This window comes from Rhea pennata, chromosome 17 (genome assembly GCF_028389875.1).
Source record: "Rhea pennata isolate bPtePen1 chromosome 17, bPtePen1.pri, whole genome shotgun sequence".
In the NCBI taxonomy this organism is placed as follows: Eukaryota; Metazoa; Chordata; class Aves; order Rheiformes; family Rheidae; genus Rhea; species Rhea pennata.
The window spans coordinates 7,549,344-7,574,693 of record NC_084679.1 but is presented as its reverse complement, the minus strand read 5'-3'; the positions used below and the strand labels follow the sequence as shown (position 1 = coordinate 7,574,693).

Genomic DNA, 25,350 nt, shown 5'->3' with positions numbered 1-25,350 from the left:
TTTTATGTCTATTTCCACTCATCCCTGAGAGATAGTTTATTGATGAAGAAATTAATCAGGCAAAGCTTTCATTTCTGAAATCAAGGTTTCAGTTTTTTATTCCCAAGGGGTTTTGCATACTTCATTACATCCACTTTATACATGGAATCACTGTATTAATTTTCATGAGTCATTCTAGTATTTGAATGTCTTCTGTTCTGGAGACAATGATTACATAAACCTCAGCTAGTTCCTTGGACATGATTTTCAGTGGTGTTAACTAGCACACTCCTAAAGTACGGGAGTTTCATCTGCAAAGCATTTCTGGAAATCCAAACACAGACCTTTTTAATAATGAATAAGGAATCTCATCCTTGTAACACTGGAAGAAGAGTTAGATTTCTTTCAGCAGTACAGACCTCCTAAGATAGGCTTTCCTCACATTCCTTCAGTCCACAGACTTGGACTGAACCAGGTCCAAAAAAATCAGGTGCTGAGTAGTGTCAAAATCTGATGCACGTAAGTGACTGGCTCCCAAGAGCAGCAATTTTATTCTGAGCAGAACCTGAATGAAGAAACTCTCCAACTTGGCAATGCATACACTGTCCAGAGAGAGAGATGAGACAAGTAGAGCTACGAGTAGAGCGACTGACCTTTGCTGACGAATACCAGGAGCACTGAGATGTTCTAACTGAAAAAGTCTCTCTCCTGCAAATTATGAATTACGTGCCCTAAAATGCAGAGACGTCAGTGTCGAACTGTGAACACGTACACATCTCCCTGGGAACATGTGCTTGGAAGGCAGTGATGTAAGAGAGTGGAGCATCCACTTGATAGCCACATGGTACTGATTTCTGATGGGCATCCTGAGCAGGAGCACCTGGGTGGGTTTTTCTAAAGCATTTGGCTGTATTGCTTTGTTATGCCTGGCTATAGAAGCACAATGCAATTTTGTGGCCTTTAAGTGATATGCCAGTGTAATTATAGTAATGGAAAAGAGAGAATATGTGAGTGTTATTGATGAAAAGGATCAAGAAATCTGGTTTTAGAATTGGAATTTGAAATAAAATCACACATGATGGGAGCTTACTGTAAAAATTATAAGGTGCATTTTCAAAAGGAAGAGGAAATCAGAGGAATGAGCAAACTTTTGCAAAAATCTGTTAGTTTGACACAGAATTTGTTTTTGTAATGAGATTTCTGTGCTCTATGCAGCAACTGTGATCTCCATTTCAGTTTGGTTTGCAAGGCATGCAAAGTGGTCCACACTCTGAAGCTGTTTGGCTCCTTGTGCCTGTTTGGCCCATTCATAAAATTGCAGGACTGTTTATCAGATGACAACTCCATTTGTTTAATCCTTGCTGGCACTGTCCTTTCTAAGGTGTCCACTGACAGTGTATTCAGCAAATAGGGGTTTTTCTTGCACTGGTTTGTGCATTTTGTAGAAGAAAAGGCTAATAACTAATAACCTCACCACTGGTTTTGCGGTTGGTGTAGCTGAGTACTTACTCCTAGATCTCTAAAGGGATTTAAGATTTTCAATGGAAAATGTGTGCCCTGGTATCACTGAGGATCAGAGCCCTGTCATTTGTGATGTTTGGATTATATGAATAAATATCCTCGATCTGCAGAACTTGGTAAGACATTTAGAAAGTGGAGGCCAGTTTCTGTTTTTCTCTTGGATTACACAACAGATGTTCTTACTTCTCTTTCTGTTAGAATTGTACTGATATTTGAAGCCTGATCCTCTGCCTTCTTGAACACTAACAGTCCTGTGATCTTGCATAGTGCTGTGAGGGAACAGGAACTGTCCCTCAAGTCAAGGGGACATGGTATAGACCATCACACCAAGTGCACACCATAAAAAATCAGATCAACTGTTGTTGTCCAAATGATAAAGAACTGTGAAGTGCAAACAAGGGTAAAGAAATAACGAGAATAAAATGTCAGACTTGGTAAAGATTTCTGATACAGTTTAAGGTTGGTTCTTATTTTATTCTATAACGTTCTGAAATTCAGGACAATTGATGTTCCCCAAATCAGCTCCCGCAGGCAATCCATTTTGCATGTCTGACATTTGAGATATAAGATGTCTCTAATGTGAAGATTTAAATGAGGATTGTTATTTTGACACACTGTGTCCATCATGTCTTTTTCCATTTGCGTTCCTGAGAACACGCTGCCCAAAAACATCCTTATCATCTGGCAACAAACTGTGTAACCAAGAGTACTGTTCCAGAGGCTTTGTAATTAATTTGACTATGCATTGAAGCAATCTCTTTTTTTCCTGCGTGCAGAAGATATTACAATTTTTCAGAACAGCAAGGGAGGCGTCTGATACCCTGAGCTCTGTCTCTGGCCCTCTTCCCTCGCCTTCCATGATTTGATGGACTGCTCTGTGTTTGATTTCATGATCAGCAGCCACTAACGTTAGACTCATTAGTCAGCCTCGCTCAGCCACGCGTAGCACAGTTTTCCTTTTATCTTCCTCCCGCAGCAGTGGTGCATTACATTGTTGCATATGTTCCCACTTACTGCTTTAATACGCTATAGCATGGCACCAGAAGCAGTGTGTATGTGCACACACACACTCAGCAACTCCTGAGAGTACGTGTGTCTCGCTCATCTGTAAAAAACAGGGTCTGGCTTGCCCAGGCAAAAGTGGTTTTGTTTGTGCTGCCCACTTTAGCTGAGTGTGTGCGACTATCTCAAATACGAGTTAGGCCTCATGCTAGTCTGTGCGAATGATGGGTCTGTGCCACCCAGGAAGAAATTTTTCTGTGTACCTGAGCCTGGGAGGGTTTCATCTGAAATGTCCTTGGGGAGGAGCCACGCTGTCATGCAGTAATAAAACTGGTTTAGTGATGGCCCTCTTTTTAGTTACTGGTTTATAGGAGCCTACAAGAGAGCTTGCTCTTCTTTATTTGTCATCAGATTCTCATGGGTATCCTGCCTGTTCCAAAAAATGCACTTCTGTGGGGCATCAGAAAGTAATTCTTCACCCCTACTTTCCTGCTTTCCCAGCCAAGCATTCTCAGTTGCTTTTTGCCCAAGCTGTAGCTCTCCAAAGGGGTTGACAAGCCTGCCCCTCATTAAGCTTGTCATTTTTTTCCTGTAGCTCCTGAACAGCAAATCTGTCTGTGAGTTCTGTTCTCACAGCCTGATGTGACTCCTTACTACGGACAACATGATTTGTAAGAAAAGGTAAATGCTTACAGAGGTACCATGCAGGTTTCCCCGTTTACCTACCGGGCCGGGGTGAGGTACTGCTTAGGAACCAAAATCAAAGAAACAATCTGCTAGGAAAAATGTAAAACTCAAAGATACGGTGTGTGATGTATTGCTCAAGTATCTCTCTTTCTTTCTCTATATGCATATATACATACATATGTATGTATACGTGCGTTTGCAGGTCAGTTGTCCTGGAAACGGGACTCACTGTGTGCTTTGGAAAGTGTTTCAAATGTAACTTGATTGCATGCGTAGTGACCTTAAGGCCGAGAGGCAAAGATGTGAAGCAGAGAGGAAGCCCCATCGTTTCACGTGCAGCCTCACGCTCCTCACTTTCTCCTTTCCGTGTTCTTGATGAAGCCACCCAGCAGCTCCCGTCAGTTCATCTGCAAAGGGAAGAAGAGGGAGGGATCCACCTTGCTCTGGCGAAGATGTAGCCAGGCTCCTGGAGATCTGGCACCTGATTCAGTGTGGCTCTGCTGCTGCTGGTGTTGAGGCTGGTACTGTGGGTGCAGAGAGCATTTCCAGCTGCTTGTACTAAAAGAAAATTGTCTTAACCCAAACGCAGAGGAAGTGGCTTTCCTTTCTGGCTCGTGTTCTCTGCCCCTGGTACGATCGCACGCCAGGCGCTGGCCCCCACCGTACGGTGCCTCTCTACACGGTAGCTGCCTGCCACAGCAGCAAGCGGGAGGGGAGAGCGGATTTACTGTGGTGAAGTGCTGTTCTCTCCGCTTCCTCCCTTCCCCAGGGTGATCCCCGGAGTAAGGTCTGCCATCAGGTGATTTCCACAAATTGACTATGCTCTGTCTTTCTGCAGTGCAGAATCAATACTGTTCTGTGCTACATTTTACGTTTTAGTTGCAAAAGCCGTTTTACTGTGTTTCCCATGTTATCCTTTGTCTGCTGCTGTTGATAACAATTCATACTTACAGCATCCTCAGCAGTGTCAAAGAATGTTCCACAGATCAGTTAATTCTCCCAACACCTTTGAAGAGTTGGTAATAATTTTTACACCTTCAATGACTGCTTTGTGATACTTTCCATCTAAAAATGTCACTGTTTTACAAGAAAAAGTCCATGACTTAAGGGAAAAGGTCCATTTGCATAAAACAGGTGTGCTTTAAGTTAATATATTTTACTTTGCAGCTGTGAAGTGCTAAGGTCATGTACCTTCACACTTACTGCCCCTTGGCTAGAGAGCAGTGTTTAAGAGGTGCCAACACAGTTGCTTTTGCTCATGTATCTATTTCTGACTTTCAAGGGGAGTCTTTGCACTGTACTAAAAGTGGTAGATGTTTTGGAGTTTGTTCAGATAGTGGAAAAAAACAACCGTGGTGGCTGAGTGAGGATCATATGCTTTCTCAGAGGCGATTTTCTTTAAAAGTATTTGCAGTGTGTTACACTGCAGTCCAGTATAAAACCAACCTATGATATACTTAAAACATTTTTAAAGGGGAGTCTTAGGCTCTTAAGCTGCTGAGGTAGTTTTGTCCAGTATTGCTACTTGTGCTTCACAGATGAAGAAAAAGAGGCAGAAGGAGGTGACTCACTGAAGACCAGCTGAATGACAGAGCTGGGAATAGAGTCAAGGTCTCCTGGCTCACAGCACAGTTGCCAGTTCACTGGGCTGTGCAGCAGCGCTGTACTTAGTTTTTACAGTTGGGTCGGTCAAAGCACGGGAAAGTTAAGAGCCTGGGTTTCATGAGGTCAGACTCCCCGAACTCTGGTTGAACAGTGAAAGTGTTGACATACAGTATTTAGAAAGTTAAGCTTAGAGCCTCCTAGGCAAGTTCTTCCCCCAAGTCAGGATGCGGCTGGGGGCAGAGCCGGAGACTGCTCTGTTCCAGCTGTTACCACACTGACCACGCTCTTACTCAGCTTCTGTGACTGATGCCGTGCAGATATGTGGTGGCTGTGGACAGCCAAATTCAGGTAGAGAGAGGCACTGACAAAAGTAATTTTTGGTTGGCTTTGGTGGAGAGCTGGATGCTGTTCCCTCTACCATTGTTCTTCTATTGTTGCCTTCATGAAAACATTTTTTTTTTCTGAATGTGCTATGAAGGCTTGTGGAGTCTGCCTGCATTTCAATATATCAAATTAGAAGAAATAAAACGTAGAAGAGAGAGAAGTGAAAAGGCAGTCCTCAGAGGCATTCATCTGCGAGTGATGATTATGTAGTTGCATCCAAAATGTATTTCCCACCCCCATTCAATTAACAAGTCAGTGTTCTAATGGGCAGAGACAGCAGCTGCAAAAATCTGTCCTCCAGGGAGAAAGCTTCCAGGACCTGAGAGCAGCCTGTGAAGCCTAGAGGTACCATTCCTCATTAGGAGGGAAGGAGAAACACATTCTCATGGGAGCATCATACTGCTCTAAGGAGCTGCCTCCGGCAGGTTTTGAGGGGTCTGGAAAAGAGAGTAGGTCTGATCATAAGCTAGCAGCTCAGGCTTGCAAAGCAGCGACACTCTAGCCTTTTTTCAGTGAAGCCTATGCTTGCCTTTAAATGCCTGAAAAGGCAAATGAGGAAAGTGACTGATGTTTCCTTTCCCTCCTTCCATTTTTATCATGGTTAAAGTTAAGAAATACCTAAACATTCCCTCAAAGGCATATTTTAGAACTACTAAATTTACTTTCCTTGGTCATACCTCTCTCTTATTTCAATTTCTAGACCAAATTCACTCCTTTGTAGCCTAAAATCATTTTTCAGTAATAAGGATGTGACAGTGGGATATATGTAGGGTAAGTCTAGTCCTCTCTACAGGAGATTTCTCAGCTTCTTTAGGCAAGTGTGTCTTCAGGCATGGCTGTAGGAACTATAAACACGAAGACACATTTTTAGTAAATAGTTTGAATTTATAAATACTATCCGTCTCCCAAAGATCGTGGCGTAAGCACCAGTGCCATCTGAAGAAGCATATACATCACTAGAAAATGAATGTGTCCAGCCAGGAGTATCCTTACCATGCATGGTTTCCCGTCGCTTCTCATGACAGATTGATTCAAGAGAGTCTTCACGCATAACAGCACCAAACAGAGAAGTGCTGTCATTTCTTGCACTTACAAAAAGGGGGCCATGGGGAATGGGAGAGTTCCAAGTACTGAGGCTGCTGGTGGTAGCAGTAGGGTTCTTAGTGGGGTTTGGGACTTCTGGCCTCAGTTTTCCTCAGCTCTTCTGAATGACTAGGAGCCAGGGATCAGATGAGGGCCCCCACTGCAGTCCAAAGTCATTTGTGAAAACCAAATGCTTGCTTTCGTCAACATCACTGAATCTAACCCTTCCCAGCTCACAGCCCAAGGAACGTATCTCACTCTGTAGGGTGCAGCGTGAGAGTTAATCAAGCTATTTCAGCTTCTTTGTCAGAAACGGTGCTGATCAAATGTGTTTCTATCAACAGCTGCCTTTTTCAATTATGCATTGAAAACATGAGTGCAGTGCAGCATAGGCTTGTAATGATCTGAGAGGGTGCAATGGCTTTCAAACAGAGAAAAAGTGCAAGGAAGAGACGCTGAAGCGGTACCAGTAATGTGAACGCTACAGCGGAGTCCATTATAGATGAGTAATAGCAGTGCTTCAGCAAATGAACCTTTTCAGGGGTACCAAATAGTTCCTGTCACTGGCCGGACTCTGTGCTGCAGCGTTGGGATACATATTAGGCCTAGGAGCAAAGAATTGTTTTATCTAACCATATACTTGGCCATTTGTTTGAAGCCTTTTTAACCTCCTGCTGTAGAGACGGTGAAGTCCTGATGAGAAAAAGGACCTGATGTGATAACACCATTCCAGCAGCCACCTGCTGCTACCAGTGAGATCCACAAGTACATTGGCACAAAATGTGTTTGCTTTCCCAGCCAGGGCAGTTTTTCATGTGTGTATGAAACTGCTTCATGAATATGTTTCTCCAATGCCATGGGTAAATATCTTGTGAGTGGCTTTCTGTATAAATTGAGGAAATGTGCAGGTATCTTGGATAAGAGAGAATTCATAGTGATAGTGTAACACAAATCCATTACAAAGGAGACTTTTTAAAATAGGTGTTTAGAGATTTTCCATCACCTTTGTTTCTATATACCATTCTCATGGTGTATACATATAAACTCGGGCCATAGGTAGAACGTTTTCTGTTCTATCAGAAAATAAAAAACTGGCAAACACCAGAACCTTCCTGATGTCTTTTTGCAGTAGCGCTGTTAGAAATGATGTTATTGCCTTCCTTTCAATGGAAGAGGGAGCACAACTCATCCTTCTAAGTTACCTCCAAAAGCACTCAGTTTCTGAGATGATTTTAAGGCTACAGTTTCCATGATTTTTTAGACTGGTCTACTAGCATCCTACTGAACTGGGTGGCTCTGTCTGCAGGGCCTGTGGACAGAGCCTGGATCTGGGACTATCCTGTAGATTAGACAGCAGGATGACTGTATGTGATCTTGCAGCAGGCACTGTGCAACTTGCAGTTGAATTGCAAGTCAAGCATGGTGCTGCAGGCTCATGCTGTTTCTCCATGTTAGAATTAGTCAAGTTTAAATTTTGAAATGTTGAGCAATTGCAATGAAACCCGGTCCCCTTACTTTGCTTTTTGAGTGGGCAGGTGTTGTGACCAACATAGAGATGTAGAGAAAGTGTGGGCAAATGAAACAAGAAAGTGTAACTTGCTTGCATTTCATTAAAACGATGGTCATGTGGTAAAAGATCTCAAAATTTATTGCCTTGTTCTAATGTAACGCTCCTGAGAGACAAGTTTCAGAACACTTTATAACAGGGAGCAGAGTCATGGTTTTACACCTATGGAAACCAATGCTTATGGAAGGGCAGTGATTTGTCCGAAGTCACCCTGTAGCAGATCTGATGGTAGAATCTTTTCATCTGAAAGATTTTCCTCTTCTGAAGATTGACCTTACCAAGAATGCAAGTGTTGATCATGGAACAACATCAGCAGGGCTGAAATTTATCTGCTGCAGTTGACACCAAGAAGATACATACCCTGCTTAACGCCATATTTAATTTGACATTGTCAGCCTGCACATAACTTCAGTATGTGTATAGAGAGACTCCTCATTTCTGACAAAGCTTTTCAGGCTTTTTGTGCCTTACTCTTCTAATAAAGTGCTGTCTAATTCTTGCGCTACCCTCTGTATGGCAGTGAACTTCCAGCACAGCGGCTGTATCTGTCAAACGAAGGATAAACAGCCTGAGGTTTTACTTATGTGCATGGTGTACTTGACCTCCCATCTTCTGTCTGCTTCACAGAAAACTGGCCCAAGCAAGTCTTGCAGTGTGCTAAATATTTAGCTGGATCCGGTCACACGCAATCCCCTGTCCACTGGGGGATGTAGTACAGTGTGAGTGCAGGCTAGTAAATAAATCTAGTTGTAAATATAGACTTGAAGGCTAAAAAGTGTTTCAGCTGTCTAAATTTGTTATGAAGTGGGTTCTGTGGTATCTACTAAATGCCTTTGCTTTTCTATTCTTTTTGTTTAGAACACCAGCCATGATTGGATGCTCGTTTGTAGTGGACCGAGAATACTTTGGTGAGATCGGCTTGCTTGATCCTGGTATGGAGGTCTATGGAGGAGAAAACATTGAATTAGGCATGAGGGTGAGTAACAAAGAAGAGACTTTGTAATGTCCATTTGCAAAGAAGGATGGGGAGCCTGTGGCCCAACGGAATTGCTGTCTGATAGGCTATTGTACTGAAATCATTGATACTGCAGTGCTATCTGGAACTAACCATCCTAGTAAATGAATATTCCTGGTATTACTGACCTCAAGACTACTGATGAAAGTCAGAAATATAGTTCATTGGTTTGTTCTGTCAGTGTTTGAGCTAGTGAGACAGATTCCCCGCTTTCCCAGTAGCTCTACTGATGTAAACAGAGATATTATTTGCTCGTTGTGGCTAGGGGATGTTATGGGTGCATGGTCTAGCAGATGTAGTACCAATGCAAAACTAAGGCCAGGCTGGTAGGAGTTGTCAGTTGTAATATTCTACATACCACACACAATGAATACTCTGGTATTTTAAACTCTAAGGGTTATCTTTAAAGAATGAAGTAAAGGGTAGAAGTATCTGTTTCTGCTGGCCCCAAAGACTTGCATAAGAACGCTATCAGAGAAGTTGCAAGGTAGAAGTTTTGAGGAAGGGTACCACATGTCTGGCAGAGCTAAGCTTAGCAGGACTTTGCAGCAGTTTTTGAAAAGGGTATCAACTTGAGTGACTTCTGAGTCTGTCTGTCCACCTATCCTGCTACCTGTTGGGCAACACCTTCTCTGCTCCCTTCAGCCTAGGTGAATTTCTGTAGGCTGAATGCCTTGCTCTCTCTGGGAATTTAGGAGCTCACACTGAGCTCAGGGTGGAGAGCTGTGTGAGGAGATGATCTCACATAAAGCAGCACCTCAGAAAAGCTGGAAAGGCATGCAAAGGAGAGCTGGATTTTACAAAGCATAGCCAGATGACTTCAACATAGCTTTAGTCAACTCTGGGCCTAGAAGAGGTTTGCTGCTTGTGATCCTCTGAATTTGTTTTCCAGGTGCTGCTTGTCCACAAGTTTTTTCTGGAGTTCGAGGAACCTGCCATTGCTTAGCACTTGGAAAGTAGGCCACTTAACATTGCAGAAACACAGTTTCCTCATTTTAAAGCTGGCTGTTTAATTATTTCCCTCTTACTCTTTATTCTCTGTCTCACAGTAACACATCCCTGGTGCATGTGGTGTGCTCATTAAAGCATATATTCTGCTCATGCTGAAACAATGAGCATCAAATTAGTCCATCCTTTATCTGTCACTTTTTTCTAAAATGGCTACAAACTCCTTCACACTAGTGGACTGAAGAAGGTCATTGTGGCAGGAGTTTGTTTTCACATATGGGTTTGTATTTATATTTCAGCATCCCAGGAGGGATAGATTTTTTAATGGGACGGTGCGACTATGCTGCTTATACTTTGAGGTTCAGAATTCACACTGGGGATACAAAAACTGCTACCACAAATCATCCAATTTTCCTTAAGAGGGTCAGGCTATTACCAGGATTGTGTGAGCTTTCCTTTATCATTGTGCAGGGCTTTGAGCTGTTTGAAACTTTTTCCACATGGCTGCTTCCAGAATAGATTGAACGCTCTGGCGAAAGTCTGGCGTAGCTGATGAATAAGCCTCCTAAGAAGTCTGAAAGCTGTCGCTCTTCCTTAGAGGAGGAGAACTCGCCGAGTACGATTAGAGCTCTTGGTAAACAGAGGCAAAGGTTTTAATAGGATTATAAAATGCAGCTTGCTTGAAGAGCCCAGGATTTGAACTGAGTGAGGACAGGTTTTCTGGGATATGGAAACCCATTAAAGTCTGTATGGATAGGAGCCAGCTCTCATTCTTTGTTGGTTTGGGGTTTTTTTGATTTGTTTGTTTTTTTGTTCTTGCCCTAGGAAGAATATTTAACCCTATGTAATGATTGAAAAGGGCTTTTGAAAAGTATAGGCGTATGAATGAGTTCATTCTAAAATAAGCCATATAGTGCATTGTTTGTCCATGGCATGGATCTGTTATGATCTACATTTTCAGCCTGGATCCAGTGTGATAATGCACAGCATGTGCCTCTTAATGTGCAAGTCCTCCATGTGATCCCTCCCAATGTGTCTTTCAGAGCTGTCAGAAAGTAGCAGTATGAAAGCACTCGAGAATCCCTTCCCCAGAGGATATTTATAAAATCACTGTGAATTTACAAAGGTTTTTCTTGTTTTGTTTTGTTTTTTAATTCCATAATCTAGAAATTGCAAAAGATCAATCCCTTCCGAAGACCTGGTATATTGAGCTATGCAGGTATCAGTGTCTAAAGCGGGAGCCAGCGCTCAGCTGAGAGCAAACCAGGACTCAGGGCCACAAGTGCAGGACGTTGGATGGGAAATTCTGAAGTTACGCCCCAGCACCAAGGCCTGTCCTTGGCCCTTTAGTGGAGGACCCCACAGTAGTGGAGTCTGCACCTAGGCAGGCTGAGCAGGGAGGAGAGGCTGAGAGTTTAGCCTGTCCCCTGCATCTGCGTGGAGGGAAACCATTGCTTAATTTGTGTGGAGCAATGAAAGACAGAAAAGGGTAGGAATACATGAATGAACAAGTAATAGGGAAGAGCAAAAAATAAAGCTGGAGAACACAGAGGGACATTCTGCTGATAACGGTCCCTATTTTAAAAAGCTGTAGCAGTAATCCTTTAAATTTCTTTACAGACTAGCATCATGTTACTGCTAAAAGAAAGGGGATTAGGCTTGGAGCATCTAAATTAGATTACATTACATCTAATGAACCTTCATTTAAATAGTTTTAATAAAGCGAAATTGGGAAAGGCAATACAGCTAATGAGCTGATTTGGGAGGGTACTGTTTGATAACCCAGCTAATCCCCCTTAAATCTATTGTTTATTAAAAATAATCATCATCTTGGGTATTTTGCTAGTGGCTTTTTCCTTTTCTAAATTCTGCAAATGGACGTATTTAAGTAATTAATGTAAATGATTTGCTGTTTTGAGTAAACAGTGCATAAACTAGCTACCTGGCTGGGGCTACCACCTCTATTGAAAATATTTAGGGGTCTGCAATTCTGTTTTTACTTACATTGCCTTTTCTGTGTATACTTCTTGTTGGTTAGAGCTGCAACATTCTCGTAATGCCTAGGGTAGCTTTGCAGTGAGGCCAATGTCTCTTTGCCAGGCTAGAAGGGTTCTGGCTTGGGTGAGAAAGAGGGCCAGGTGTTGTAGGAAATAAAAGAGAGACGGGCATGATTGCAGGCTTGCAGTAGTAGGGAAATAGATGGACTCTTACATAATGTCATCTTGTACTGTATTTTTCAAAGATAACAGTTTCATTGCAAGATGGATAAATATAGGGTTGAATTCTCTTAGGGAGAAATGGTGCTATTCCGCTAGTGTTTGCAAACTTACAGTCACTAAAGCTGATGGGAATCGTGTGTGGGGCTCTAAAAGCCATTTTTTGCCAGGAATTTACAAGGTTGAGTTACGGCTGCCTCCTGCATGGATGAGGTGCCCTTGACAAACACAGGGAACTTGGCTTGTTTGCTGCATCAGTGCGTGGTGCTGCTTCACTGCTCTGCCACCTTGTGTCCTTGTGCGTCCAGTGAACGGTAGATAGCCCGATTTTCATTTCATCTGTGGTTCAGCTGTCTTTTTGCCAGCTTGGAAGCAGAGATAAGGGAAAGTGATGGTACTTTCTTCTGCGGTGAAGCATGGGTGTATCTGTCCCTTAAGGAGACCCCTTAGATTCATGGTGGATCATGCTGGTCCTTGCCACTCCTGGACTCCACGTAGTCCATCTGACCTGTAGTGTAGTGAGATGTCCCACCGGTAAGCAAAATGCTGGTCTATGTTTAGTCTTTGTTCAAACGTGCATTTGAAATTTGAAAGGCAGGGTTCCCTTCAGATGAGAATTCAAAATTATGGAATTATCGAGGAATGCCTTGGAGGTGTTGGGAAGCAGAGATTAGTAGTTCTAATAGGCTACATACTATTTACTCAACAACTAATTAAGAAACTGCGTGGTTTACAGCCTCATGTAAGTTCCCGTGTTAGTGGGAGCTACAAATATCCTTAATTGTTTAGAAAGGAATCACAGAAACATTAGAAGCCTACTTTATTATTTGGCCTAATATGAGGAATTTCTATCTTTTTATAGCAGAATGATTAATCATTACACTAAGACCCTGTCTTGTTCCTCTGGAATGCTGGTGATTAGGTGAATGAATTGTTACTCTTTTCATTTTATCCGCCTCTACAGTAGTGGTAGGTGAGAAGAGATCAAGCATTTATTTTAAAGGATGCTCTACAACAAATGAAATTGTATTTCCACCAGTAAGAATCCAAACAAAATGAAAAACAAATTTGTTGCCATAATATCAGCTGAAAGCAAAACTTGTTCTCTCTCATTATGACCAGGATAAATCAGTTTACTTTTTTCTTTAGTAGCACCATGATATATCTCAAAGGAGGGGATCTGCACTAGTTGATGATTTCTTTCAGGTGCTATCTAGTGACTTACCCACTTAGACATCTTAAAGAAACCCGATGTTTATGAAGTTCTGACCAGAGAAATTAATTAGAGCCATCCTTAGCACTAAATCAATTTTGTGGTGGACTCAAGTGATGATCCTGTTGTCTTTAGTTCTCCAGCAGTGACTACTTAGATGCTTATGGTTAGTCGTGACCTTAGCTTGTGAAGATATGTCACCAGTAGCTTTGGCCAGTTTTTGTTGCTGCCTCTTGAAACATACAGTTCATCAGGACTGGAAAAGGATGCCTGAAAACTGGATAAAAGTTCAGGTTGTTACTCTCTCTGCGGTTGTGGTGACATGCTAACAGCAGCCAGGCTAGTTGAAAGCAAGCACAGGTTATGTGCGTGGACACGCAGCCCTATCTTTGCGTTTGCAGAAATACTGTGTATTAGAAACTCATGGTGCAGTTTCCCAGGAAATAAAACTCATTGTCTAATACACTTTCATACACGAGCAAATCATTATACTTCACAAACTCATGCTATGTGGCCCAGCTTTGCTTTCTTTCAAATCAGACGAGCTGTATTTTCTCTGAGCGGAAATGCTAATGGTGCGTTGCTGAGTAGTGAATTCTTGACCTGCTTTTATTACCTTCAGCTGAAGAGATTTAGATTCCTTTGAGCAGTCGGTGTTTTAAATGTAAATTCTGGGCTGGTATGCTATAATAAAAATGTCACAAGGTTTATGTATGGCAAATTTTAATTCTAAATTCTGGACCATGCTTTTTACCTTGTATGATTCATGAGGCCAGGCCCAGCTCCCTTAGAGCTGAGAAGTAAGTAGGAATGCCGTTTTTCAAAATTTTGTGGTTTTTGTCACATGCTGTTGTAAAACAAAAAGTGAAAATTTAATGAAAATACAGGTTAATCAAAATGTCTTATTTCAGTAATTCCAAAGTACTTCATTTTTACTTTGATTTTTCCCAAGTTGTAGTTTTTAGTATAAATTAACTCAGTTTCAAATGAAAAGTTTTAAAAGAAAGCCTTTCAGTGTGAAGGCATTTAATCGCTTAGATGGAGAATCGCTTAACTGACATTAACAAAAATTCACAATTTCTGGTAATCTGAAAATGTAGTGCATGCACATGACTGTTCACATGGAAGTGCAATAAATTACCATTTTCAGCATGCAATTAAATGCAGTTTGAATGTTTCTGCACTGAACTCTGAATAGCCAGAGCAGGATCCTAACAAAGGATGTAATCTACTGTAAGTTATCTAATTGTAGAAGTAACAGAGACCTGTGTGATAAATCTGCTAAGTCTGATTCTCCAGGTAAGCTATATAAGTAAGGGGGTCCTCTCTTCTGTCTGCAGTTTAGTTTAATGTTTTTATAGGCATTTCCTAAAGTTAAAGAATGTTAAGGTTGTAAAGTCAAGCACTAAGGAAATCATGAAAGGACTGAATTCCCGGTGCCTGGATTACATTAATTTGCAGCTCCTTCCCCCCTTTAAAATAGGGATTGGAATAGACTTTTATTCTATGATGATATGCATATATGATGAGCCAAGTTCTCTACTAGGCTAAGTTTTCAGTGTCTTTTAATTTCAGTGGAGTTACGTTGATTCCAGCAGGCTGCGATTAGGCTCATCATTTGTATAAAGCAGTAGTGTGTCCTGTCTGGAAAAGGAGCTGGCGTTCACTGTAGGTGGAGACGTGCTCGCAGGCATTTCATCGCGTCCCGAGGACACATGGCATGCAACAATTAAGAGCTCGCGTTTCGAGGAGCCGTTAGCAACTCTGTTTGCTCTGGTTCTGCTGCTTTATCCGCCCCGTAACTGGTGTTCTTGCCTCAGTGCAGTGAACCAGAAAGACCCAGCAAACAAGAAAGCCGTGAAAAAGCAGATGAAAAGGAGAGATGGAGTTCCAACCTGACAGCCAGCTTCTTGTGCCAGTTTTCAAACGTCTGACATAATGGCATTGGAAACCAGAGGTTTTTCCCTGTAAAGGGTCTTCCCACATGTGAAAAAGAATATGCAGACAGTGCATTGCAAAGCCAGATAGCTGAAAGACGGGGCTTGGCCTACTCCTCCTAAGTGAGAATACTTAGCTTTTTTCTTTTTTTTTTTTCCCCTAACAGATCATATATATATTCTCCACTGTACTCTAAATGGGATTCACAGTCTTGTTTCTGGGGAGAGAACCCAACTCTCTACCTGCCTGCAGTTTATTTGAACCAAATTGTGTTTTTTTTTTTTTAAATTGAAGATGACTGTAACCTTGAATGGAAAACAATGTTTTTATCAGAAGCTAGTGCAGTGGTGTTCTAGCATGAAATTGCCAGCAGGCTATGGGACTAGAGCTTACGAATACTGTTAAAAACACTCTCTAAAGTGGGAGCATTGGAAATAGCTCAGCAAAAAGCATCTGGCCATTTGGCTTCAATATCACGTCATGCTACATGGAGTGTAACATTTTACGTTACAAATGCTTTCATGTACTAGAACATTATAAGCGCACAAGGCTGGAAATTTCAGAAACAGATCAACAGCAAAAGAGCTGAGGAAGGAAAATGCTTGCTTAGTCTTTGTAGCTTTCTTCTCAGCCCTTTTCTGACAGATTTAATCTCATGCAGGTTCCTGTGCAGTGGCAAGCAGGAGCTGAAAGGGAGACAGAGAAGAAATGCAGGGAAGTTGAGTGTGCTGATTGCACTACAGGTTAAATAGCGTTTACTTGCCTAATGATGAGACTGAACCAAAAGCCTCGAGACAATTTTTGCCTGGTGAGAAACTTTGTGATGCAACATAGCTTCTATTGCAAAATAGCAGCACGTCAAACACCCCAAATATTGTGCAGGACTCTTAATTTTGATGACGATAGCCAAAAGCCTGGCTTTTCTATTGCATAGCCAGAGGTATCCTTACCCCAGTGCCCACCATACTGTACAGTTTCTTTGAAATTTTGGAACTATTTTAAATCTTTCCCAGAACCCTTCAAAAAATAAAATAAAATAAAATAAAACAGTGCTGTGGAATATGGCTTGTTTCTATTCCAAAATGAAATGTGAAAGTGTTTCAGGATATCAGCTGTTCCCAGAGCAGGAGGTTCCCCATTTCTAACTGACCCCATGATTAGCTCCACAGCTGATTCTTACTGCTCTCAGGATAACAAGCTCAATCTGAACCTCTGAGCAGCATAAGGATCCTTGGGCTGGTGGAGATCTTTCCAGTCTGGACGCTAGCAGTTGGATGGAAGGCCAGCACTCTATGCAGAGACCCTCAGCCAAGGTGAGACCTAAGGCAAGGGGATACTAGCAGGCTGCAAAGCTTCTGAGCTGAGGGGTTATGTCATCTGGAGGGCTTCCCCCAGCATCATCCTCAGACAGGGCTCCACCTGGAAGGTGTACCCCGGCCTCAGAGGTGAGCCATCAGATTTGTGGCATCCTTGTCCCCAGGCTGGAGAGCTGATTGTAAGGGTTGAAATGTATAAACTTTAATCTGCTGAGGAGGTGTTACCCTTGTAGGAAATCTCAAGTCACTGTTATTTATGGTGTTCAGGAGAGGCCTATAAATCCTCCCCACAGGCAAGCTTTCTCATCACGCGCATGTGAAGGAAACAGAACTGACCGCTGATGGATTTTAGGGCAGATTATGGGTTTTCTCCATGTTTTGTCCTTTAATTCTGCCTAGAAAACTCTGAGGTAATGTAGGGTTTTTTTGTTTGTTTTTTTTGTTTGTTTTGTACACTGTTTTTTGTGCAGTCTGTTAAAGAAATGTCAAACCAACTAATAATTACCCTTGTGATAGCATTGCCTGAGTAGAGCAAAGTGTGTTAAGCTGACTGGTGCGATAGGCGCCTCCGAGCAGAAGGAGGGAGAGGGTAATGTGTGTACCCGAGCCTTTGAATAAAGGTTTGTTCTTCGGTGTCAAAAAACTACAATGTTATCTGCATTGTGTGTAATCCCACAGAAAAAGAGCCGCTAGTACCATGTTTAAAAAAGACGAACTATTTTCTGTTGATGGTAGTAAAGGATTAGCCACCAACGCGGGCCTTTAATGTGAGGCTTCTGGAAGTCTGGTTAAGTGGCTTGCATAGTGCGGTGGTAGTATTAGCAATGAAAGCTGAGCTCTTCTCTGGGGTATGTTTGCCTGCTGAACGGTCTTGAGGCATCCATCTCCTGCCTTGCTGCCTGGGACTGCCCATCTGCAAATGACAGTGATAATACTCACCACGTACTGGTGAAATCACCCTTTTGGCGCAGGGCAGAGGAAGGGAATCAAGCCTGGTCTCAGTGTGCAAAGTGTTTAACTTTTCTAATTCCAGTGTACACCCTTTCCATACTGATTTCATATCCTTTTCTGGGGACAGCTCCTGGTTCAGCTGAGCACAAAAGGAAAATACGTTGGCATGGAGTCTGCAGGCATGGGGGTAGTCCCCAGTGCAGGCAGAAAGCAAGCACGTGGAAAGTTTGGTCTTTGCCACCTAATCTTTGTCCTGCAAGTACACTCCAAGCTTGCCTTCAATTTTTTGTTCTGTTCCTTCCAGTGCTGATGGCAGGACCAGCCATCAGCTGCCGAACAAAAACTAGGCTCGCGAAGGTGTATCACTTCCTACAATCCATTGTCCTTTAAAAGCTCTATGGGAATATTTCATAGCAATGTTTTGGGATACGATATGTGCAATAATGTACCTTTAGATCATACTGACTGCTGGGAGTTGGGAACTTGATGACCCCCACTTGCCACATTTACTCTGTACTTTCTTTTCCACTTCAGCATCGGAGGAAGGAAATGAACAAGAAATCCCAATAAAATATTTAAAGTCTCCTTCAAACAGTCCCCAAAACATCTCTCAAATCTTGTGTTTTCTAATAGAAAAGGGTTGGGAAATAAGGCGGCCAAAAGGCTTTATTAGCCTTAGTTTAGTATACCTTGCATAGTTCATAAATAGTTTAATTGCTCTTGTAATGCAAGTGGTCTAGATCCACACAGAAAAACAACCTCAGTGTCCTCTAGTGTTGTTGTTTCTCATCTACTAACATCAAACTGGATTGTGTGGCAGTGTTAGGCCCACGTGGACATGCAAAAATGTGTTGGTCAGAATGCACAATTACTTTCCATCAGTAACTTTTCTCCAACATAATGGAAAAGTATTAGCTACTTAAAAAAAAAAAAAACAACATAAAATAGCATATATGTCATTTCTATTTGTATTTCAGGTTTAGAAAATGCAGATCTCACTAAAAAATCGTATTTAATATGACATACAGAATTTCTAACATGAGAACTGCAGCCAAGGAGAACCCAGAGAAGCCTCAAATTACATCCAATGCTTCTGTGATAGATGCAACTGCATAATATGTATTTAAGTGTTTGGAATATAAAAAAAAAAGATACATTTGTATGTCTCGGTTAAATTGTAGCTGCATATTTGTACCTAAAAAGCCACTTAGATTTTTCTCTGCATTTCTAATAGCATGTCATTTATGCAAATATCTTACTAGCAGCAGAAAAACAAACAATTCAATAGTTTTCAATCATGTCATGCCCCTTGGTTTCTAGCACGTTCTAGAGGAGCAGGTAAATGAACATGGTTCCATTTAACTGTGGGAGAAACTGAGGCAGAAGGCTAAAATTGTGCACAGAGGTTGTTTGAGGGGCATTCAATGACAAATCCTGGTCTGCAACTATCTCAAATGGACTTTATTGCCTTTTTTACTACCAGTTGCTCTGAATGCAAAGCCTGGAGGGATTACTGCAGGGTTCAGAGCTGGCATGCATTACAAGGGCTATTTTCTCTCTTCTCCTTTGCTTCCTGGTGACTTCCCTGGAGTGGCCTTGCGAGGCATGCTGAAGAAGACTCCGCATGCCCTACTGCCGCTGGAGGACAGATGTCCTATCCCTTCCCTGCTTCTTTCTCTCAGCCTTTTTCCTGGGTGGGTTTCCCTGCCGTTGTGCCATTAGCCCCACGGTGACCGATCTGCCAGCCCTCGTGGAGCTGCTGGCAAGTTCAGCTCCAGTTAGCTGCAGTTCAAGGTCAAATGGGACTTCAAAATATGAATAAATGTCAGGGTTTGCTGGCACATCAATCTCGGTCTTTTTGATTACTGCCAGATCCCATGAATAAATTAGCCTTGACAGGTACAATAAATTGTATAGACTACTGATCTCAAACAGTAAATGTTAAAGAAGGGCACAGGAGGTGCAGAGGGAAAATACCCTCTGCAGATGCTTGTATAAAATGAGGTGGTTTAGATGCAGCGCTGGGAGTGACGGACGGGCAGGAAAAGGCCTTCTGTTCGTGCGAGAGGCCGCGCTGAGCCGGGGCTCCTCAGGCACGACGTAGTGGGAGCTCCAGCTGCCCTTGCCAAGGCCAGCCCTGCAAGGCGGCTTTGCAGACTGCTCGGTCCTGGGTCCTCCTGCCCCCGAGTGACAGTCGGCAGTCTGTCTCCAACAAAGCAGGACTCAAGCAGAGAGCGCTGGAGGTAGCTCCTGGCATCTTCACGTGCTGTGATAACACTGTTCTCCGCTGAGCCATGACTGATTTGCCTCTTGGAGCTCTGCTGTGGAGTGACAGTTTACTGGGAAACAAGCAGATACTCCTGAACAGCATAACTTACAATATACTCTCTCTGTTCCATGATTTCCTGTAGTTGGTAATGTGGAAATTCTTCGTTTCTCTTCTATATGTAGTTTTAATACTAGCAATAGTACTGTTTTGTTTAGGAAAAAAGGTTACCTTTTGATGGTTGTTAAATGAGCATGTGAAAAGAATTTGAAAGGCTTTTTCTTGCTGATACTAAATTATTTGCCTCTCTCAAAGGGCAATCAGGTTTCCTAAACTCTGGAAAAAAAAAGACCTAGAATCAAAATATTACAATAATCTCCAATATCAGATGCTTCAGAAATCCAGTTATTTTTTTTTTCCATCACAGACATGTGAACTTGTTCTTTTCTGCATACTGTTACTCCCATAAATTGAACATGCCCTCTTTCTGCAACATCGTACACGCATTCTCTCTCCCTCTGGCTTGATAATGTGTGTGTGCACATGTGCATGCACGTATGTGCGTGCATGTCATGGAACAGTCCTGGAGGTCATGGACTAATGCTCATTCTGGGCCGTTCCTCTTCCCAGGGGTTTTGTGGAATAGTTGGATTTGTGCTGAAATATTAATCTTCACAGTATTGTTAATCAAAAATTCGTAATTTCAAATACAGAAACTTTTCTTTTCAAAAACAGGAATATATGTAAGTGCTGAATGTTGTAGCAAAAGAATTAAAGGTAGAAAATTTGTTTTGGCTTGGACCAGTTTCATAAAATGAAAGCAAAGCAGGATCTTTAGATTTTAAATTTTGAAAGTGCAGGTTTTGCCTAGCTCCAATTGTCTTAACTGCAAATATGCAAGTATCACTTTGACACATGAATCACCTCATTAATATTCATAATCAATGGTATATATATGCAGTATGGACTCTTACAAATTTGTGGTGTGTGTATATACCAAACTGTTTCTGTGCTGTGATGAGCTGATAAGCCCTCCGTCTATGTGGAGCGGTAGGATATGAAGGAAGGGACTACAAAAGTTCTTTATTTAGAAATGCAATAGAGTAATGTATCCAGAGGCCAAGAAATGGAGGCTTGGAAAGAGAAAGGGTCCTTCCTACTGCAGGTGCTTCACCAGATGAGATGGCACTGAGCTCAGGGTTTTAAGTATGGTCATGGGAAAAAGCAGGCAATTGAGGGCACAATGAAGGAAAAAGGGGGCAGCTACAGTGCCAAGTCATAACAAGCAAATTGCCTAATAAGCAGGATTTTGAGAACTGCATAGAAGCTCCTGAAAGATTAGCCAATGCAGGCAGGTGGTTCCAAGCATCAAAACATGTGCTTTTCTGATTACTGGTATTATAGGAGGAGGAAAGAAGTGTTTACAAAGCAGTTGGGAGGAGGATGAAGATTATATTCTGAGGGCCAAGGAAGTATTGTGCTAGACTTAGGAACCAGGCAGAGAAGCTGTTAAAGTAAATAGATAAGAGAAAGGCATTAGGTTTTTAGACTTGAGGCTTCTCAAGCAGTTGCCAGATGAAATGGGGAGGGATTTGCACATAAGGGTCAGAGCATCTTCAAAGTGGCTGCACAGATTATTAAAGGTATTTTTTTTTCTCATGCCTGCAAAAATGATTCTCAGTATTTCCACTCAGTGTTCCTTGTTTACAGATCTTGTAAGCATTAGTTCTCAATTGGTAAACCTTTAAAGCTTCAGAGTAAGCCAGAAGATGAACACTTGGGGACTCCAAGCGGAGCCATATGATAAATTACAGCTGTGTGGTTTGCATATATTATACTGCTCTGACTTATTTTCTGTTCCCTCCCCAGTAATCCACCTGTTCAACCAATGTGTCAGTTACTCAGTAAATTTAAGTTTCACTTGCTTTTAATTTCTGCCTGCTAAAATGTTTTGTCATTTGCTGCCCTATAGCCTTGGGAGAGGAGGTTGGAAGCTGTTGCAAACTTACTACGATCCAAAACAAGTAACCTGCACTTCTGTCACTGCGAGAAATCCTTTAAAGCATCCACAGAAACAATATATCCTTATCTTCATTGCTGATGCCTTTTTTTTTTTTTTTTTTTTTGGGGGGGTGGGGGTACCGCTTTATAGTAAGTATATTACTCTAAAGAAGGGACACCAGTCTGAAAAACTTACCTCTGCCTAATGCAAACACTTCAGGTTACAAGCAGACCAAACAAGCTGACTGAATTTCTTTCTTCTGACTTGCATGTTATCTGCATAGTACAGAAACTCGATCACTGAAACGTTATCTTCTCATACAACATAGACATTAGCAATTCATGCATATCTGCTGGGTAGGTGATAATCCTCAGTGGACTTTGATTAAAATACCATCCTCAGTAGCTGATTCCCTCCAAAGGCTTTACCAATTATTTAATGCTTGTATCAGTTATTTAATATCTTTTATGTAGTCAGTTGTCAGGTTTGTAGACACAGACATGTATAATATCTCTGCTAGCTGTTCATTCTTAATAGATTTATTTGATCTGCCAGTTAGAAATTGGTTATCTTATAGTATACCTCTTAAAGATGTTATTTTAAATAAGATTCCAGATTCCCAAGGCAAAGTGTCCTTAGCTTGGGACTACAACTCTTGTATCTACCTACTCATTCAAAGCATCGCTGCCTTAACATTAAGCATGAATGCATGTTTGTTTGCAAAGATGTGCAGAAGCATTAATATCTGCTGTGTTTAGAAATGGATACAGCATCCACCTCCAAAGCCATCCCTTTGGGAATAGGCTGTGCTTCCCAATGTCTTTTTGTCTGGTCAGAATGAAATCCTTTGTGGAGGCTGGTGATTTGTCTTTGGGGTTTGGTCTGTCTGGCACCTTGCTAATAAAGCATTTATTTCCTTAGCCAACTGTATTAAGCTATTGTGTGTTGAACTACTGGTTCAATATTACTTGAACTACCTCTCTCCTCCTAGGAATTCTGTTAGATGATTATTCATTTCACTGTGTATGCTACTTTCTCTTGTGTTGCCTTCCTTGATGTCTGAGACGCATGAATTATGGGGAGCAAAAACATAATCAGGCTTAACCTACAGAAAAGAAAAAAAAAATGGATGATAGAGATCTTCCAGAAAGCTCTGGATGAGAGACTACAGGTGAGGGGAATGAGATAACGCAAACAAACACTTGGAGGTAGTGATTAATGTAGGCAGTTGTGGACTGAAAACAAGTGAAATGTAGGCATTGCTCAAAGGCCCAGAAGACAAACTAATGATGCTCAGGAAAAAGGCACTGTAATTAACAGGTCTCACGGGAAGAAAAATCATGCCAAACTAAGCTTTGACAGCAGTCTCCTAAGAGAGAGGGACAGGTCTTGCTAGAGTCAATTTTGAAGCTCTTATGCCAGGTGCTTCAGATAAACCTTACCTGTCCCTGGATTAAGGAAGAAGCGCTGATCAGAGAACCAAGCCCTAAGTATATTGTACTAGCACCCTAAGTGTAGGATGAGACCCGGTGTAACCTGAATCAGGCCATTCATTTCTCCACCTAGCCACGTAAGCAGTGGGGGCATTTTGGCCTCCTCCTTCCTAGGACATTTTTGAATTGGGGGGTATTGATGTTTTTTATTTCTGGAGTCATGCTGCAATATTTTTCTCTGGCTTGCAGCAGATGTAGGACCTAAGCATTAAAAAGTGGAGTTTAAATGCAGGTTTCCAGCATCCTGCACTCCCCAGTAACTCTTCACGTTACGTGGGCTTTCATATACTCGGATTACTCTTGATTGTCTTCAGTAGGAAGCAAAGTGAGAATAATTGCAAAGGAAACCATGGTTTGTTTTTCTTGTTCATCATTAATTCTGATTATGTATCTTCTCAGGAGGCTATAGTAATGTGCAAATGCAGTGTAAGTTACTCTCTCCCTTACTCTCACCCCCTCTGCCTGTTTTAATTAAGCATAGCTTGTTGTCTGTTTTACTGAAGCAATGTTTCCTGTCGTGTCAAATGTCAATAGCAGCTTCTATATGAAGAAATAGCAAATTCTTGTAATTATTAAGATGTTTCTTAGACCTTCATGCAAGGCTTTCTCAGTCTGAATAACCTGTAGGGCACTGGTCCCTTGTTCTCTGAAAGAAAACAGATAAGGAAGGAAAAAAGACACATGCAATCTAACATTGTAATTCTAAAATTTAACAATAGGTCAAGACACAGATAAAGGAAGAAACCGTGAGGCGAATGTGACAGCAAAGGAAAGGAAATAGTGATAATATGGTGAACTGGGTGAATTGCATCTTGAAGGGTCGTTGAAAGATTTAAAGACCTTGATTAGTCCTTTCATAAGGAAAGACAACGGAAAAGCTCTCCTTCAGTGACATTAGCTGAATGTCTACAACCTGCATCTTGGATGAAATGGAAGTGCTGTAACTTAGTAAAACGGGAAACCTTAAATAACTACATTGGATCCATGAGCTTCTTAGATCGCATGATAAATCTTTCACCTTGCTGCATCTGACCTCCTTAAATTGTGAGATACAACCAAATGGAGTATCCAATCCATTCTGGAAAAACCTCTGCACCTTCCCCTAGAGAGTGCAGGAATTACATCCCAGTGCAGAGCCCAAGCAGCTGCTGATTTTAATCTAACGTAGATTCAAAAAGTATTTGTTTTCAAAAAAACCTCTGGTAAATGCAGTGCTCTTTTGCACTTGTTACCATGTTAATAAAGGTATGACCCAGTAACTTTCTCTGTTTGATGCCTTAATTTCTGCACTGTTTCTGCTTCTGTCACAGTGAGGACTTGATGCAGTATTTCCCCTTTACCAAATGCAGACACTAATTGTTAGGTCTTCAGTAAAGACCGTTTGTGTCCTGTGGTGCTGGTGTCCCTAGCTCAAAACATAGCAAAGGATGTGCAGAGTCTAGATGTGAACGTCTGACCGTTACTAACATTCCTGTTTATCTCCCGGCGCTTTGACAGCAGCCTCTTGCGTAAAGAGTAGGTCGACTGTTAGTTCTGCCTTCAGCGATCCAGTGTACAGTGGATCCAAAGTGCCAGGAGAACGTAAGGTGCAAATGTTACCACAGTGATTGTGCTTTAGGCCCCAGGTTGAGACCTACAAAAGCAAAAGGCAGGGAGAAGTAAATGTATGATTTTGCTACCCAGTTTTCAACTCCATTAGGTCTGTGTGGTAGTTTGGCAGCACCCTTTACATCTCTGTAGGGCAGTCTTGTAGGCTGTGGACATCTCCTTTTACTTTCTATTTGTGCAGCAGGCAGTAGAGGAAGTGGCTTTTTGAGGTCAGAGGAGAGGAGTATGTGAGATAAAACCAGAGGGCTGAATCTCTTTTCTGAGTTTCACAGGGGAAGCTCAAAAATTCAGATGATAAATGACCCGATCTTTTTCAGCTTTTCTTCCGCTCCTTTATTTTATTTTTTTTCTTCTTATGGTGAGCATCTAGACCTTCTCCCCACCTTTTACTTCCTACTCTTGCCAATATGTTTGAATTCTTTCTGCACTCTCCTATCCTCCACCTTTCTTGGCTCAGCTCCAGCAGGCCTTAATGTGCCACACATATCTAGCTGTGCCAGTGACTTATGAGCTCGGCGCTTTTGTGGACATCAGACCTCTTAAGTACCTAAGCAAC

At 41.9% G+C, this 25,350-nt stretch overlaps 1 protein-coding gene across 1 annotated transcript in view; it reads left to right on the top strand.

The window, feature by feature from the left end:
• The window catches only part of GALNT9 (polypeptide N-acetylgalactosaminyltransferase 9), a 152,713-nt gene that overhangs the window by 70,972 nt on the left and 56,391 nt on the right, over positions 1-25,350 (top strand). The window contains exon 6 of the mRNA XM_062590135.1: positions 8,687-8,804. Within this exon, the coding sequence (XP_062446119.1) occupies positions 8,687-8,804 (118 nt within the window). The remainder of the gene's footprint in view (positions 1-8,686; positions 8,805-25,350) is intronic.